Source organism: Eurosta solidaginis, chromosome 5, assembly GCF_040869045.1.
Source record: "Eurosta solidaginis isolate ZX-2024a chromosome 5, ASM4086904v1, whole genome shotgun sequence".
Lineage (NCBI taxonomy): Eukaryota > Metazoa > Arthropoda > Insecta > Diptera > Tephritidae > Eurosta > Eurosta solidaginis.
Window position 1 is genome coordinate 109,813,905 of NC_090323.1, and position 18,598 is coordinate 109,832,502.

The following is an 18,598-nucleotide window of genomic DNA, read 5'->3' on the forward strand; positions in this document are numbered from 1 at the left end:
CAATCAAAGTCGAAATGCAGAATAGGACTGAATACCATCCCCGACGGTTTTGGTCCGGTTTTAGCAATCGTCCCCGGTAATAAAGTATCACAATTTGTTAATTAAAATTGTCCAAAAGATATGGATTTTAAAGAGAGATGTAATTAAGTGCTCGTTTGAAAGTAAATAAAGATATTTCTTTTTAATTTTACAATAAAAATTTTACGCAGTTTTCGTTAGCAGCTACTACTACACTTTTCTTGGACCTAAGAAGTACAACAGTACCAAATAGCATCCACAAAAATATGAACAAGAACAAGCATTTTATCAGGTGAGCGTGGCTGTGTATGTGCATGTTGCTAAATATCCTACTTGTAGACCTGTATTATGCATTTCAACTTCAACTGCACTTTCGTGATGGACGCCATTTGCCATCGGCTCATTGGACGTTGCCACCCTTTCTCTATTGTTTGTAGTTACCAGACTATCCTTACTACCTGTTCTCATTCCCACATATATCCCATACAACCGATTGTTCAGATAAGAGGTTTAACGTAATTTCTTCATTTTAACCGCTAGCAGCTTCGGATGCTCACAAATACATTACAAACATACAAATATATTATTGCCTAAAAAATCGTTAAGATCGGTCATATATATAATATATATCTGATACAACCGATTGTTAAGGTAAGAGGTTTAACATAATTCCTTCCTCATTTTAACAGCTGGAAATTTCATTAATTTTTCCAACTGTAAGCTTATTGATAAGGATCTGGTTATTGTTATTCTTAAGGACATTGTTCACTTTATTTAATACTATTTCATGATCTTCGTGGTTCGGACTGTCGGTAATCCATTGCACGCGCTACTCAAGAAATTTATAATTTTTTCTGTGTTTTTAAGTTACTTATGTACATTTTTTTTAAGGTATTAGGTGGGATAGAAAATGGTAATTTGGGTTTTTGACTAGGATTTCCGCTTTTGAGTCGATATGATCGAGGATTTCAGCACATTTTTCTATGTCAGTTTCATGTATTATCCTGAATGTTCCGGTCTGTAGCTTTGCCAGTCCTTTCTCTATAGTGATTAGCTGTGAATTTGAGTAATCTAGTGTTTGAACCTCAGCGAGGCATAATTGTATCAAAAGTAGCCTGGAATGAAATGTTTTCGGTAGTTAATTTCGTATCCTGCTTATATGTATTATTAGTCCTTTTTCTGTTACTAGAGTGCTGTTTCTATTTCGCTTAACTAATTATTTACTTAACTTAGTACCTAATCGCCAACACTGAAGGGAAAAGGCTGGTAAAATCAACCGAAATACGGGTCAATTCAACCGAAATTTCTGTTTATTTTTATCCATCGCAACCAGATGTTCAATCAACTGCGCACAAATCGTTGATTCGTAATTGACCGTTTTAGCAGTCAAATGAACAAAAAAATTTGTTGCGACAGCTTTGTACGAAAGTACCTATGTTGCCATATAAATAAATAAATGTAAGGCGTGATAACCTCCGAAGAGATCTAAGGCCGAGCTTCTCTTCCAATTTGCGTCGTGCTCCTCTTGATTTTCCCTACAAATTGGCCGGACGGGACCTACATGTTTTATGCCGACTCCGACCGGCATCTGCGAGGCAGATGAGTTTTCACTGAGAACTTTTCATGGCAGATATACACTCGGAGCACTTGCCAAAGGCTGCCGAGGGGCGACTCCAGCTTAGAAACATTTTAAATAGAGAACTTGTAAGTTATAGAAAAGTAAAGAATCAAATCGCTATAAGGTAATTCACCACTGGAGTAACTTTACATGTAATTCGGCAAGTTTAATTTTCGTAACACTTTAAGTTGAAACGATTCCAAAACAACTTAAATTTTTATGTTGTCGGAAACATCAACATTAAAAAAGGATGTTTTTATTATCTTATTAAATTCGTTCGCGTGAGTGAAAATTCATAAAAACTTGAACAAGATGTTACTAACTTTGGAAAAATCCTGTTCGTTCCAACAAAACTTTTGCAACAGGAGGGTGCAATTTTGCCCTTCGCTTGTAGGAGAAGTTGCAAAATTGTACCCGATAAATAGGTGCCCGGTATCTCATAATTTTTTGCACAGTAAATTCAAAAAAGGGTTTTTTTGTTTTGTATTGATAACTGAAAAACTAGTTTTTTGTTGTTTTCCCATTTTGTGTGTTTTTTCGATCTGATGGTTTTCTTATTTTGGTGTTTTTTTTTTTAACAAGTGGCACCATCGTCATAAGTACAAAGTAGAGAGCGCAGTGAGCGTAAAATTCTCTATGAAATTTTCTCATGTATTGACAGTTGATCGCCGTTGAAATGACCTGTAAGATAGTTGTGTTAACAGAAAAATCAGTTAAATTGACCAGGAATCTGTCAGTTTTTACACAATTTTGTTAACTTAAGAGCGACAATTTCTCTTCTGTTGAAATGACTAAACTAATTTGTCCGTTTGACAAAGAACTCGGTCGAATTAACCATAATACGATCCATTCACCGAATCTCCGTTAAGTCAAGAACAACAGAACCGATTTGTTGATTTTACTAGCACCATTTCTTTCAGGGTAATCGTTATTTTTGGCCAGGCATACGTGCCGATATTACGAAGCATGTTAAACTTTGTATAGAATGTAAAAGATACAAAGCATTCAATCTAAAACTAATGGGTCTTTTGCAGACCACGAGTGCTAACCAGTGTTGCCATTTTATCTTTTTTTCAAGCTAGATTTAGCTTTTTTTCTCCGTTTAGCTTGAAAAGTTGTGATTTAGCTTTAAGCTCTTTTTTAGCTTTTTGTTTAGAAATTTTGTAGCTCTTTCTAGCTTTTTTCAAAATTTTAGAAAATCTAGATAAATAGTTTTATGTAGATTCAATTTTAAGAACATGTAATGAATTTGGGCTAGATTTAAAAAAATTGAGGGGCTAAGGAATAAATAATGTTGGCATTATGGTAGACAGAAATCCAGGTGTAGTAACTTTATTAAGGCAACATCAACCTAACATCATTTTCCGTGTGCTTGCCACTCGATTCTATGACCGTTTCATCTGCTTCGAAACCGCTTCCGAGCGAAATTGAATTTTTGATTTCAGAAACATTTAATTGGGTTTCTAAGTCACATGTAGACAAAAGAGCTATGCAATGATACATATATGCTGCTTAAAATGACGGACCCGACCCGTTGAAAATCGCATCCACACGAATGGGATAACTCATTGTTGTTGTTGTAGCAATAAATACACTCCCCGAAGGCCTTGGGGAGTGTTATCGAGTTGATGGTCCTTTGTCGGATGCAGATCCGGTACGTTCCGGTACCAAGCCCGACCATCTCGGGAACGATTTGTTATGACCACATTCGACCTTCTAGGCCATTCCGCCCTCCCACCCCCTAGGTCCATGATGAATTCGGGGTCGCCAGAGCCTCGGGTGTTAATAAAACAGAATTCGCCACGGATAGGTGAGGTTGACAATTGGGTTTGGAGAAGCTATATATTGCGCTACACAACCCTTTGAATCTGGTATTTTAGTCGTCTCTTACGACAGGCACGACAGGTATACCTACCGCGGGTATATTCTAACCCCCTAACCCGCTGGGGGCATATCTCATTGTTTTTCTGTACTTATGTCAACACGCATAATATTTATTTGAAATATACCGTTGTGTGTAAGGCTCATAGCTGATATAAAGTAAAACTTACGTAAGGAATTATTATAAGCCAGAAGGTACAATATTACAACATTATTATAAGGCTTATGGACCAACAAAACTAAGGCTTACTTACATAAGGCCTTATTAAAAGAAACTCCTTGCTGTATTAGGATCTTTTATATAAGGCCCAAAATCAGGCTTACATAAGCTGCAATAATAACGAGGTTGAATAAGAATTGGTGTACCATAGTATAACCTCATTATTCCTTTATTCATATTCATAATAACCTTTTTCAAAACTTTATTTAACCAGTGGTCACGCATCTGCAGTGGCCCAGAAAGTGTCATGAAAATATCCCCTCCAAAAATTCATTGCCAGATATCGTTTGAAGTCGGTGTAAAACAAATACCAAACATTTGAAAAAGAGGTTCTCAGACAGTGTGGAATTTAGAGTTCCATTAGGTAGATTTCCTTATTGAAAATAGTTTTATCGGCGTTCTTATTTTACAAATAAATAAAATAATTAAAAAAAAATTTTAAGTTAAACGGTTTTATTGAAAACAATACTTACATTAAGTAATAATAATACTAAACGCTATAAAATAATTAGGTAGGTCCTAGGTACTAGTTATCACACTCTTCATCAATCTAGGGCGTTGATCAGAAAATAAAATGAAAGCGTTGGACGCGACAAATTTCTATTGATAGTCATAAGTAAGACCACCTGAACCTTAATCAGGTTATGCTACGCCTCACATTTTTAGAAATTTCACGGGCCCAACGCTTTTATTTAATTGTCTGATCAACGCCCTAGATTGATGAGAAGTGTGATGACTAGTACCTAGGACCTACGTAATCATTTTCTAGCTTTTAGTATTATTATTACTTAGAGTAAGTATTGTTTTCAATAAAACCGTTTATCTAAAAATTTGTTTTCAATTATTTTATTTTCAAGTTTTTAGTCTTTATTTAATTGCCTATTATTTCTCATTCTATTTAGTGGCTCATTATTACAAGGACTCCTTCCTGACAATTTGTTTCAATGTAAGTCCTCAATACATAGTCCTTCCAAAGACTTTACTCGACTCGGCGCCGCGTGTGCTTGTCCCTCCTCGAACTCCAAAGTATTTTGATGTCACTTCTACCGGACTGTATGTAATATTTGTTCCAAATATGGGCCAAATCGGACTACAAATACGAGTATTTTTAATATCTCGATCCTTGCCGCACCTAGCGGAATTTTTTTTTTTTATAAAGCGATTTCTATTTCTGTATGTTATATGTGTTCTGAATATGAGCCAAATCGAACCACAAATACGATATTTTTTAATATCTCGGTCCTTGCGCCACCTGGCGCCGATTTCTATGTATGTAATATGTGTTCCAAATATGAGCCTAATCGGAGCACAAATACAATTTTTTTTTGAATATATCGATACCTGCACCACCTAGCGGCAATTTTTTTCATAGGTCGGTTTCTATTCGTGTATGTATTATGTGTTCCAAATATGAGCCAAATCCAACCACAAATACGATTTTTTTGAATATCTCGATCCTTACGCCACCTAGCGGCGATTTTTTCATATGTCGCTTTCTATTCATGTATGTATTATGTGTTCCAAATATGAGCCAAATCAGATCACAAATACGATTTTTTTAAATATTTCGATCAATGCGCCACCTATCGGATTTTGTGTCTTATTATTGCATTGTCATGGGGTTTTGAACTATATTAAAAATTTCAAACTTGTAGCTTATCGATAAGTTACTTAAATTTCAATTACAAAACTCGTTCACAACGGCCGGCCGGCCGCTACACAGAGTCAAGCTAAATAAAACCCTTTAAAAACTATTTACCTCAAACATATTACGAAAACTTATAGACCATAGTGCAGTAACTATTTTTTTATTTTGTATGAAATTGGAGTAAAAGTTAATTAAAATTTTTCATTCTGTTATGTCTTTTATGAAAAAAATTAATGAAACGCATAGAAAGTTGCCTTAAACTTTTAGCTTTTTTTCTTAGCCTTAAAAATTTTTAGTTAGCTTTTTTAACACGCTTTTATTAGCTTGGCCGGTATGTCCCGGCAAAGAAACATCAAAAAAATTTTTAGAAATAAGGTTTTCAATTAGAAGAAAATTTTTCTGAGCGGGGTCGCCCCTCGGCAGTGTTTGGCTAGCGCTCCGGGTGTATTTCTGCCATGAAAAGCTCTCATCTGCCTTGCAGATGCCGTTCGGAGTCGGCATAAAATCATGTAGGTCCCATCCGGCCAATTTGTAGGGAAAATTAAGAGGAGCACGACGCAAATTGGAAGAGAAGCTCGGCCTTAGATCTCTTCGGAGGTTATCGCGCCTTACATTTATTTTATTTCTATGTATGTAGCGGAATCTTTGAGCTTAATTTTCGCCGATTTCTAGAGGTCTGATTAATTTGAAACTTTGCGTACGTATCAAGGACCGATGACAATGCATTAATGTGATGGTGTGGTGACATAAGGTCAACGGCCATAAGGTCAATTGGCCTTACTACCACTTTGAATGGCCATAAGTTTGATTGAAACTTTGCACACATATCAAGGCTCGATGACAATGCATTAATATGATGGTGTGTTGACATAAGGTCAACGGCCATAAAGTCAATTGGCCTTATTACCACTTGTAATGGCCATAAGTTTGATTGAAACTTTGCACACGTATCAAGGCTCTACGTAATATTGAATCGAGATGTTACTAACTTTGGAAAAATCCTGTTCGTTCCAACAAAACTTTTGCAACAGGAGGGTGCAATTTTGCCCTTCGCTTGTAGGAGAAGTTGCAAAATTGTACCCGATAAATAGGTGCCCGGTATCTCATAATTTTTTGCACAGTAAATTCAAAAAAGGGTTTTTTTGTTTTGTATTGATAACTGAAAAACTAGTTTTTTGTTGTTTTCCCATTTTGTGTGTTTTTTCGATCTGATGGTTTTCTTATTTTGGTGTTTTTTTTTTTAACAAGTGGCACCATCGTCATAAGTACAAAGTAGAGAGCGCAGTGAGCGTAAAATTCTCTTTGAAATTTGCTCATGTATTGACAGTTGATCGCCGTTGAAATGACCTGTAAGATAGTTGTGTTAACAGAAAAATCAGTTAAATTGACCAGGAATCTGTCAGTTTTTACACAATTTTGTTAACTTAAGAGCGACAATTTCTCTTCTGTTGAAATGACTAACCTAATTTGTCCGTTTGACAAAGAACTCGGTCGAATTAACCATAATACGATCCATTCACCGAATCTCCGTTAAGTCAAGAACAACAGAACCGATTTGTTGATTTTACTAGCACCATTTCTTTCAGGGTAATCGTTATTTTTGGCCAGGCATACGTGCCGATATTACGAAGCATGTTAAACTTTGTATAGAATGTAAAAGATACAAAGCATTCAATCTAAAACTAATGGGTCTTTTGCAGACCACGAGTGCTAACCAGTGTTGCCATTTTATCTTTTTTTCAAGCTAGATTTAGCTTTTTTTCTCCGTTTAGCTTGAAAAGTTGTGATTTAGCTTTAAGCTCTTTTTTAGCTTTTTGTTTAGAAATTTTGTAGCTCTTTCTAGCTTTTTTCAAAATTTTAGAAAATCTAGATAAATAGTTTTATGTAGATTCAATTTTAAGAACATGTAATGAATTTGGGCTAGATTTAAAAAAATTGAGGGGCTAAGGAATAAATAATGTTGGCATTATGGTAGACAGAAATCCAGGTGTAGTAACTTTATTAAGGCAACATCAACCTAACATCATTTTCCGTGTGCTTGCCACTCGATTCTATGACCGTTTCATCTGCTTCGAAACCGCTTCCGAGCGAAATTGAATTTTTGATTTCAGAAACATTTAATTGGGTTTCTAAGAGCTATGCAATGATACATATATGCTGCTTAAAATGACGGACCCGACCCGTTGAAAATCGCATCCACACGAATGGGATAACTCATTGTTGTTGTTGTAGCGATAAATACACTCCCCGAAGGCCTTGGGGAGTGTTATCGAGTTGATGGTCCTTTGTCGGATGCAGATCCGGTACGTTCCGGTACCAAGCCCGACCATCTCGGGAACGATTTGTTATGACCACATTCGACCTTCTAGGCCATTCCGCCCTCCCACCCCCTAGGTCCATGATGAATTCGGGGTCGCCAGAGCCTCGGGTGTTAATAAAACAGAATTCGCCACGGATAGGTGAGGTTGACAATTGGGTTTGGAGAAGCTATATATTGCGCTACACAACCCTTTGAATCTGGTATTTTAGTCGTCTCTTACGACAGGCACGACAGGTATACCTACCGCGGGTATATTCTAACCCCCTAACCCGCTGGGGGCATATCTCATTGTTTTTCTGTACTTATGTCAACACGCATAATATTTATTTGAAATATACCGTTGTGTGTAAGGCTCATAGCTGATATAAAGTAAAACTTACGTAAGGAATTATTATAAGCCAGAAGGTACAATATTACAACATTATTATAAGGCTTATGGACCAACAAAACTAAGGCTTACTTACATAAGGCCTTATTAAAAGAAACTCCTTGCTGTATTAGGATCTTTTATATAAGGCCCAAAATCAGGCTTACATAAGCTGCAATAATAACGAGGTTGAATAAGAATTGGTGTACCATAGTATAACCTCATTATTCCTTTATTCATATTCATAATAACCTTTTTCAAAACTTTATTTAACCAGTGGTCACGCATCTGCAGTGGCCCAGAAAGTGTCATGAAAATATCCCCTCCAAAAATTCATTGCCAGATATCGTTTGAAGTCGGTGTAAAACAAATACCAAACATTTGAAAAAGAGGTTCTCAGACAGTGTGGAATTTAGAGTTCCATTAGGTAGATTTCCTTATTGAAAATAGTTTTATCGGCGTTCTTATTTTACAAATAAATAAAATAATTAAAAAAAAATTTTAAGTTAAACGGTTTTATTGAAAACAATACTTACATTAAGTAATAATAATACTAAACGCTATAAAATAATTAGGTAGGTCCTAGGTACTAGTTATCACACTCTTCATCAATCTAGGGCGTTGATCAGAAAATAAAATGAAAGCGTTGGACGCGACAAATTTCTATTGATAGTCATAAGTAAGACCACCTGAACCTTAATCAGGTTATGCTACGCCTCACATTTTTAGAAATTTCACGCGCCCAACGCTTTTATTTAATTGTCTGATCAACGCCCTAGATTGATGAGAAGTGTGATGACTAGTACCTAGGACCTACGTAATCATTTTCTAGCTTTTAGTATTATTATTACTTAGAGTAAGTATTGTTTTCAATAAAACCGTTTATCTAAAAATTTGTTTTCAATTATTTTATTTTCAAGTTTTTAGTCTTTATTTAATTGCCTATTATTTCTCATTCTATTTAGTGGCTCATTATTACAAGGACTCCTTCCTGACAATTTGTTACAATGTAAGTCCTCAATACATAGCCCTTCCAAAGACTTTACTCGACTCGGCGCCGCGTGTGCTTGTCCCTCCTCGAACTCCAAAGTATTTTGATGTCACTTCTACCGGACTGTATGTAATATTTGTTCCAAATATGGGCCAAATCGGACTACAAATACGAGTATTTTTAATATCTCGATCCTTGCCGCACCTAGCGGAATTTTTTTTTTTTATAAAGCGATTTCTATTTCTGTATGTTATATGTGTTCTGAATATGAGCCAAATCGAACCACAAATACGATATTTTTTAATATCTCGGTCCTTGCGCCACCTGGCGCCGATTTCTATGTATGTAATATGTGTTCCAAATATGAGCCTAATCGGAGCACAAATACAATTTTTTTTTGAATATATCGATACCTGCACCACCTAGCGGCAATTTTTTTCATAGGTCGGTTTCTATTCGTGTATGTATTATGTGTTCCAAATATGAGCCAAATCCAACCACAAATACGATTTTTTTGAATATCTCGATCCTTACGCCACCTAGCGGCGATTTTTTCATATGTCGCTTTCTATTCATGTATGTATTATGTGTTCCAAATATGAGCCAAATCAGATCACAAATACGATTTTTTTAAATATTTCGATCAATGCGCCACCTATCGGATTTTGTGTCTTATTATTGCATTGTCATGGGGTTTTGAACTATATTAAAAATTTCAAACTTGTAGCTTATCGATAAGTTACTTAAATTTCAATTACAAAACTCGTTCACAACGGCCGGCCGGCCGCTACACAGAGTCAAGCTAAATAAAACCCTTTAAAAACTATTTACCTCAAACATATTACGAAAACTTATAGACCATAGTGCAGTAACTATTTTTTTATTTTGTATGAAATTGGAGTAAAAGTTAATTAAAATTTTTCATTCTGTTATGTCTTTTATGAAAAAAATTAATGAAACGCATAGAAAGTTGCCTTAAACTTTTAGCTTTTTTTCTTAGCCTTAAAAATTTTTAGTTAGCTTTTTTAACACGCTTTTATTAGCTTGGCCGGTATGTCCCGGCAAAGAAACATCAAAAAAATTTTTAGAAATAAGGTTTTCAATTAGAAGAAAATTTTTCTGAGCGGGGTCGCCCCTCGGCAGTGTTTGGCTAGCGCTCCGGGTGTATTTCTGCCATGAAAAGCTCTCATCTGCCTTGCAGATGCCGTTCGGAGTCGGCATAAAATCATGTAGGTCCCATCCGGCCAATTTGTAGGGAAAATTAAGAGGAGCACGACGCAAATTGGAAGAGAAGCTCGGCCTTAGATCTCTTCGGAGGTTATCGCGCCTTACATTTATTTTATTTCTATGTATGTAGCGGAATCTTTGAGCTTAATTTTCGCCGATTTCTAGAGGTCTGATTAATTTGAAACTTTGCGTACGTATCAAGGACCGATGACAATGCATTAATGTGATGGTGTGGTGACATAAGGTCAACGGCCATAAGGTCAATTGGCCTTACTACCACTTTGAATGGCCATAAGTTTGATTGAAACTTTGCACACATATCAAGGCTCGATGACAATGCATTAATATGATGGTGTGTTGACATAAGGTCAACGGCCATAAAGTCAATTGGCCTTATTACCACTTGTAATGGCCATAAGTTTGATTGAAACTTTGCACACGTATCAAGGCTCGATGACAATGTAATAATGTGATGGTGGGTTGACATAAGGTTAACGGACATAAAGTCAATTGAACTTATAACCACCCCAAATGGCCATAGATTTGAAACCTTGCACATAATGCGAAAAACGCATTCCTCTATTAATGATAGAAGTGGATGCATGTCACATCTACGAAAGAGCATACTGGAGCCCTTTTTAACACGCTTTTATTAGCTTGGCCTGTATCTATCTATGTATCTATGCATCCATGTATGTATGTAACGGAATCTGGAGTGGAACCGAGAGCCCCGGTAATGCAGAGCTCCGAACTCCTTTGCACCTTTTGAAGCATTTTAAGATAGGTACTTTTAGCTAGTGCAGGCCACCAGACCAAGGTACCATAAAGAAGAATCGGGCGCACAATGGCTGTGTAAATCCAGTAGGTCAACTTAGGGGAGAATCCCCAGGAGGTGCCAATTGCCCTCTTGCAGGTGAACAGCTCTGCTGCTGCCTTCTTGGATCGCTCCACTATATGGTCACTCCATAATAGCTTCCTACCAGAATGACTCCCAAATACTTGACTTGATCGCTAACCACTAAGAACGTACCCCCAATTCTTGGCGGTGTAAGATTTGGTACTTTGTACCTCCTCGTGAAGAGGACAAGCTCTGTACTCCTGGAGCAGCTCCAGGATGTCAGCTGGGTCCGTTGGCGTCACTGGAACCCAGGCTCTAGCCCTTGGTCCTGAGGGAATATCACGCGCCTCCACTAGCTTGAGGCGCGCGCCCGGATATACCACCCCTATCAGCGTGACGGCGACCCTATAGAGGTTTACCGACCTGGCGTCGTCACAGGCAATTAGCTTGGCATTGCCCTGGAACCATCCTGCATCGGTGTAAGATGGCGGTGGACCAGGGTTGTCTTTCTTAACCTTAACGGCCACCGTAGCGAGCGCGGCCTCGATCCACTTCCACTGTTGTTTCGGGATCCTGCCATCTTCGCTGCTCTCGTCTATAATGCCAATGATCTGCCGACCCTTGGCAATTTCGGCGTAAGACTGCGTCCAGCCTCCCTGCGTCTTGGCCCTTTTCGGTGCCGTGGGGTTGGATTCATCCATGGACCGCTGGCGTTTCTAGGTTTCATCACTCTCGACAAATACTTTTAAAATTACTTGAACTAAAAAATTAAAAATGAATAATAGTTTAAAAAAAACTTAAAAAAACACGCTTTTATAGCTAATCGAACTAAAAAGTAGAAAATAATTTTCAATTAAAAAGAGTTTATATAACAGTAGTAGAAGGTCAAACAATCATTTATAGTTAATCATCTCAAAATAAAAGTATAATAAAATTTAAGTTATTAACAGAATAATTTAATTCAGATTAAAAAGCGTGGGGTGCATTTGACTACATTTCATATCTTTCCTCTCAGATAGTTGCCAATAGAATGATTGTAACATTCAATATCAAGCACGCTTTTTACGTGAATTAAATTATTCTGTTGATATCTAAAATTTTATTATAATTTTATTTTGAAATGATTAACTATAAATGATTGTTTGACCTTATACTACTGTTATATAAACTCTTTTTAATTGAAAATTATTTTCTACTTTTTAGTTCGATTAGCTATAAAAGCGTGTTGTTTTAGTTTTTTTAAACTATTATTTATTTAGCTTTTTATTTTTGTCAATCTAGCCTTTTTTCTGAAAAAGTTCTGGCTACACTGGTTGGGAGTCAGGTTTGGGATAGTCTTCGTCTGCTTGTTGTTAACACATATTCTTATGACTCATGTTATGAGTGTCGTTATTTTCGGCGCGACGGAGCAGTACGACAGTCAATTACGAAAGTCGTTGTAGCCAGATAAAACCTAATTCTATTTTTGGGAAGCGTTAGTGAGTGGCGTCCTTTTTATTTTGTCAATAAAAACTAAAATAGAAGTAAATAACAGCTAAAATCATTCTTTTGGGCGTTTTTAAACCTAATTCATATTTTTTTCTAAATTTTTCGCTACTGTTTGCTGTAATTTATATTGGTGGCTGCCGCTTTCAAGGTAATCAAGAAGCCAATGCTTGGCTACGGTTGTCGTTAAGCTTTGCTTTATTGTGGTTGTGGTATGTAGGCGCCGTGTTGAATTAATCAGCCCTGATGACTGATAAATCTGTTTTAGTTGTTGATTTGGTGACCTGACAATTTACAAGGCTCTACGTAATATTGAAATCGAGCTCGAAGGGCTTTGAATATAATAATAATACTTTTGCGATTATTGTTCTTATGACACCTATTGATGTATCAAACATTTTTATTTGCAGAAAAGAAGCTCTTGGTTCGATGGGGAATGATGCTCCTTTAGCCTGCTTATCTGCCTTTCAACCATTACCATACGAATATTTTAAACAATTGTTTGCACAAGTAACTAACCCACCTATTGATCCTTTCCGTGAAAAAGTGGTGATGTCGATGCAGTGTCCTTTAGGACCAGAGGCCAATTTACTAGAGCCATCTTCTAAACAAGTACATCGGATTTGGCTACCAAATCCAATATTAAGCATACCTGACACAAACTTATTGAAAAGGAACACCCACAGGGGATGGAAAAGTAAGGTATTGGATATTACGTTCAGACTTGATGATGGAGTTAGAGGTTATGTCGAGTGCATAGACAATATATGCCGCCAGGGGCATAATGCTGCTTGCTCAGGTTATCAGCTGTTAATTTTATCTGATCGCAATGCGGGACGTGGAAAAGTACCTGTATCGGCTCTGCTAGCATTAGGTGCATTGCATCATTATTTAATAGAAACCTTACAACGAATGAAAGTTGGAATAATAGTAGAAACTGCAGAGGCTCGTGAAGTACACCATATATGTGTACTGCTTGCATATGGGGCGGATGCTATTTGCCCTTACTTGGCTTTTGAGCTAGCCCAAGCGCTGAGGGATGATTGTGTGATTAGTTCAGATCTCTCGGATAAGCAGATTTATGTTGCTTATGCTAAGGCTATCGAAACTGGAGTATCAAAGGTGATGGCCAAAATGGGTATAAGCACTTTGCAATCATATAAGAGTGCACAAATTTTTGAAGCTGTTGGAATAGGTCAAGATCTAATTTATAAATGCTTTCGAGGAACGTCCAGTCGGGTAGGAGGCATCACGTTAGAAGTAGTTGCAAAGGAGGCTTTGGAACGATATAATATGGCTTTTGGTGAAACCTTATTTGACACTCACATATTGCGAAATCCTGGCAATTATCATTGGCGGAATGGAGGTGAAGCTCATATAAATGAGCCTTCTGCTATTGCTTTTCTACAAGACGCCACAATGAATAAAAAATGGGATTCTTTTGAAACTTTTAAGTCGATTACATTAGAAAGCGTGAAAAAATGCACTCTCAGAGGACAGTTAGAGCTAGTCCCTGCTGAAAATAAAGTTGATATAAAAGAAATAGAGCCCGCGTCAGAAATTGTTAAAAGATTTGTTACAGGTGCTATGAGTTTTGGCAGCATATCCCTCGAAGCACATCAGACATTGGCTATAACCATGAATCGTATTGGAGGAAAAAGTAATACTGGAGAGGGTGGAGAAAATGCGGACAGATATCTGGGTAAGTTTTTTTGTTTAATTACACTGTGTGACAGTGAAAATATGCTCTTTACGAGATATATCTCAAGTTGTACGACAGTCAAATATATAAGAATAGCCCTCACTCTACACAATTAAAATGTAGAGTTGAGAACGGTAAACCCCAGTTGTTTTTTACGTAGAAAAATTTTAATAATTTTTATTATTTATAGAAAATTATTTTATTAAGTGTATGGAAAAAAGTACTACAGAATGTGTAAGCATATGCGTAATGCGTGTGTCGGTATCCTATATCTAGTAAGTACTACAGAGTGTGCTAGCGCACGCGTTTTGTGTGGTATTTGCATGTCTTATGGAGTAATATAGAATGTAAGAGTAGGTGTACACTAAAAAAAAAAAGTATCACTATTAATTTAATACACGGTGTGCAAAAATGAAACTATAAACGGTATCATTTTCGTGGTATCAATGCAACGATAAATATTATAAAAAGTATAATTAAAAGTATCAATTTTGTATCTTGACTATTGATTTGCCCATGGAAAATATTTGTTTCGCCCTTAAAATGTATCAAAATGATACCTGTATAAATTTCCTAGTTTCATTATGATAACATTTAATACTAGATTGATTATAAAACGCATTACATTTGTATGTAGTCTATTAACTTGACAAATACATGTATGAAACTAATATTTCGAAAATTTCAATAACATAAGATCGTTGATGACGAAAAAAAAAGATAAGCAAAAATTGCACATTGATGCCTAGATGGCATCGCCTTGATGATAACTTTTTGAGTGTAGTCACTACACTGTAGCGTAATGTGGGAGCAATGTACATGGTAAAGTTTATATGAGCGAAATCAGACAGCTAATCAAGGCAGTGCAAGGCACGGAAAGCAAAGCAAAGGAGAGAAGGAGAAGGGAGAAAAAAGAAAGTAAAGGTTTGTAGGTGTGTTATCGACGAGGTATAACAAATCTATACCTCGTCGATAACACATCCTTATAAGTTTGGTTTCGATTAGCAGAGCTTTAAAACTGTGCAATCATTTTAAATAATTGATTTAAGATTTCTGTTTCTTCATTCATTCATTCCTTGGTAAGAATGTGACTTAACAATAAACCCACTCTTCACTCAATAGTGGAAGTATGCACTCCTGAAGAAAGAATGAAATAATTGAGTGAAACACGAATTTTTCAACACAGAATAAGCATTCAAATGAATGCAATTAAGACAAATGTTTGGAAAATAAATTGTATTAAAAATTTAATAATAAAAAATCAAATGGCAAATATTTCAACGAAAATTTTCATTGTTCTAAATTTAGTATTGCCAATGTGCCATATAAAAGGTACGTGTTTGAAAAACTACTAACCTACATATGTACATACGTTCTCAAGTGGTGATTTAACAATTAGAGAATAGGAAATTGATTATAAAAGGTCTTAGTAGAATGTTCCTAGTTGCATTCTTAGCGGTATTAGGCCAAATAGTGTATCTTTACTGGTTTGTGGGTTTGCAAATTGCAGTATCAATATAGAATTTTTCTCTATTTTCTAAGAAAAATATTCTTGTGAATACAATGGTTCGTAATTATAGTCAATTAAAATAGGCTCTAGCTTTTTTGATAGAAGCGAAAATTGGTTTCCAATACAAATTTCAATCTTTGACATACCTATTAGAGATATACGCCGCCGCCGATTTTGGTCGTGTTTTGCACGCCGCCGCCGAATGTCAAAAATATCAAAACAAAAAAACAAAAAAAATTTGAATTTTGTTTAAAACAAACCCCAAAATTTGGTCAACGCAACAGAGAAAAACTGAAGAATAAAGTGCTGGAAAAAAGTTTGTTAAAAAAAAAAAACAATTTTTTTGGAAAAAGATATAATTATTTGGGAAAAAGAGTTTTTTTGGAAAATAAAGAAAAAACACAGAAAAGAAAGTGGGATTTTTTTTAAATATTTTTGCCCGCAAAACAAACGAAAAAATACAAAAGTGCTTAGTGCACCAAAAAAATTTCATTAAAATATATAAAAGAAAAAGCAGTAAGGTGTTGAAGAAGAAAAACGCTTTTTGGAAAAAGAAAAAAAAACATTTTGAAAAAAATTTTTTTAAAAGTTAATTAAAAAAGAAAAACATATATTACAATTACAACAATACAACAAACACACACAACATAAAGGAGGTACAACATTACAGCAAAACATATCAACGAGGAGCACATTAAAACATAAAAATGTCTGAGTAAGTACTCTCGTTACCCAATATATTCCCATATATATTCCCTCCGTCTAAAGTACGGACCCGAAATCTAAAATTCCCTAATTTATATAACCCTCCGATCTAAAGATCCGGACCCGGGGTATATAACCCATATCATAAAGCCTTAACGGAAAAAAATTTCATTTTCTTACACACTGGGACAAAAAAGTACAGTCCCTTACAAAACCATTAGATTTTTGTTCCAAAAAAACAGCTACCTAATACATAAATTTTTATTCCCGTACCAACGGAAAACCCACAGCCCGGTTCTATATACCCAAAAAGTTCGTTGCGCTAAATACCGACTTAATTATAAAAGTATATACGTATATATGTAATATATGTATATACCCACTTAGTTCGGTAATCATCCACGAGCTATATATGTATATTTTTCCAGCGTGAAATTCACCGCTGCCCAATTTACCCATATATACATATATTTTATAAAAAACCCATAGCAACGAACTTTGCCAAATTTTTTCACTTCTCTCAAAGTTTATTTTACCGGTGCACCCAAGATAATTTTGCATACAAATCTACAAGTATATGCACCCATATCACCCACACGTACTTGTATATCTTTTTGCATAAGCCAAAAACCCACCCTCAACAAAGTAATTGCATAACCATATGTAACTACATAATAGCATAATAGAAGGAATCAACAAAGAAGATCATCGGTTACATATTTTGCATACATTTACTTTGTTAATACAGATCAAGTACATTGGCATTTGCAACCAAAAAGTATTGTTGGTACACCACAGTTTACCGGCAAATATATTTTACCCATATATATATATACATACATATATACCCATATTACTTGTACTCAGAAGCGCTGAGACAAGTACATAACAAACCAAAAACCCAGCATACATTAGGCGGGTCTCAAAAAAACAAAACCCCAGTGAACACACATTTACATTATATATACCCACATTACTTGTACTCAGAAGCGCTGAGACAAGTCCGTATAAAGAACCAAGCGTACATTAGGCTGGTTTCAAAAAAAAAAAAACAAAATTTTTATTGCCTTTTTGACAAAATTTTTTTTCGATTTTCACAGCTTAATAAAAGCTCCCCTTTTAATAAACCAAATTAGTTTATAATGCCGAAATCGTCGGACGAAACCCAAAAATTGACCACTGCAGATAAATGCCTGCAGGAATTCATATATGACGGTAATCAAGTAGAGGTTTACTGCTCAAGATGGTCACCCTCCCAAACTACCGATTTATCAGAGTGTATGCTTAAGGTCAAATTAGAAGACCTAGATAAAATATGGGCAAAGGTTCTAGCGTCCCATCGAGAAGTAAGTTTCTCCGATAATTACACAGATGTTAGCGGCTCGGTTGAGCAAAAATTCGCTAAATGCATGGAAACCTATCAAACATGCAAATCTGAAATCTTGGAAGCCTTACAAACTTTCAACACTGCTAGCACCAACCAACAACAAATACCCGCCCACCCAATAAATGACTCAAACTCAAATGGTTGTTATTTGAAAGTATCAGCATGCGACACCGAAGTCTTTCATGGTGGATACGAAGACTGGCCATCCTTCAGAGATATGTTCACGGCAGTCTATAAAAACCACCCTAAATTATCAGCCGCTCAAAAATTATACCACCTACGCCTGAAAACGAAAATTCAAGCAGGACTTATTGTAAAACAATACCCACTGAGCGATGATAATTTCGAGCTTGCCTGGGAAGCGCTCAGGTCTAGGTACGAGAACAAAAGGATACTCGTCGACAACCAAGTGAAGACACTGTTCAACCTGCCCACAATATTCGCTGAAAACGGAGAACAAATACAGAAGATGCAGACGACAATCAACAACTGCATGTCAACCCTTAACACTCAAGGAATCCCGACAACGGACTGGGACCCAATCCTCGTTTACCTCTGCTCATCAAAGCTGCCAAGTGAAAGCCTTTCACTATGGGAACAATCCCTTAGCTCCCGAAAAGAGCTCCCACTTTGGGATGATATGAATAAATTTTTGACCAGCAGATACGAGGTAGTAGAGAG

At 36.2% G+C, this 18,598-nt stretch overlaps 2 protein-coding genes across 6 annotated transcripts in view; both read left to right on the plus strand.

Moving 5' to 3' along the window:
• Positions 1-18,598, plus strand: part of LOC137233476 (uncharacterized) — an 807,788-nt gene that overhangs the window by 473,530 nt on the left and 315,660 nt on the right. For all 5 annotated transcript variants that reach the window (XM_067756516.1, XM_067756517.1, XM_067756518.1 and 2 more), the window contains exon 6: positions 13,024-14,315. In XM_067756516.1, coding sequence (XP_067612617.1) covers positions 13,024-14,315 — 1,292 coding nt within the window. The remainder of the gene's footprint in view (positions 1-13,023; positions 14,316-18,598) is intronic.
• LOC137233479 (uncharacterized) overlaps positions 14,323-18,598 on the plus strand; it is a 10,629-nt gene continuing 6,353 nt past the window's right edge. Inside the window, exon 1 of the mRNA XM_067756520.1 lies at positions 14,323-18,587. Within this exon, the coding sequence (XP_067612621.1) occupies positions 17,673-18,587 (915 nt within the window). The 5' untranslated portion in view covers positions 14,323-17,672. The remainder of the gene's footprint in view (positions 18,588-18,598) is intronic.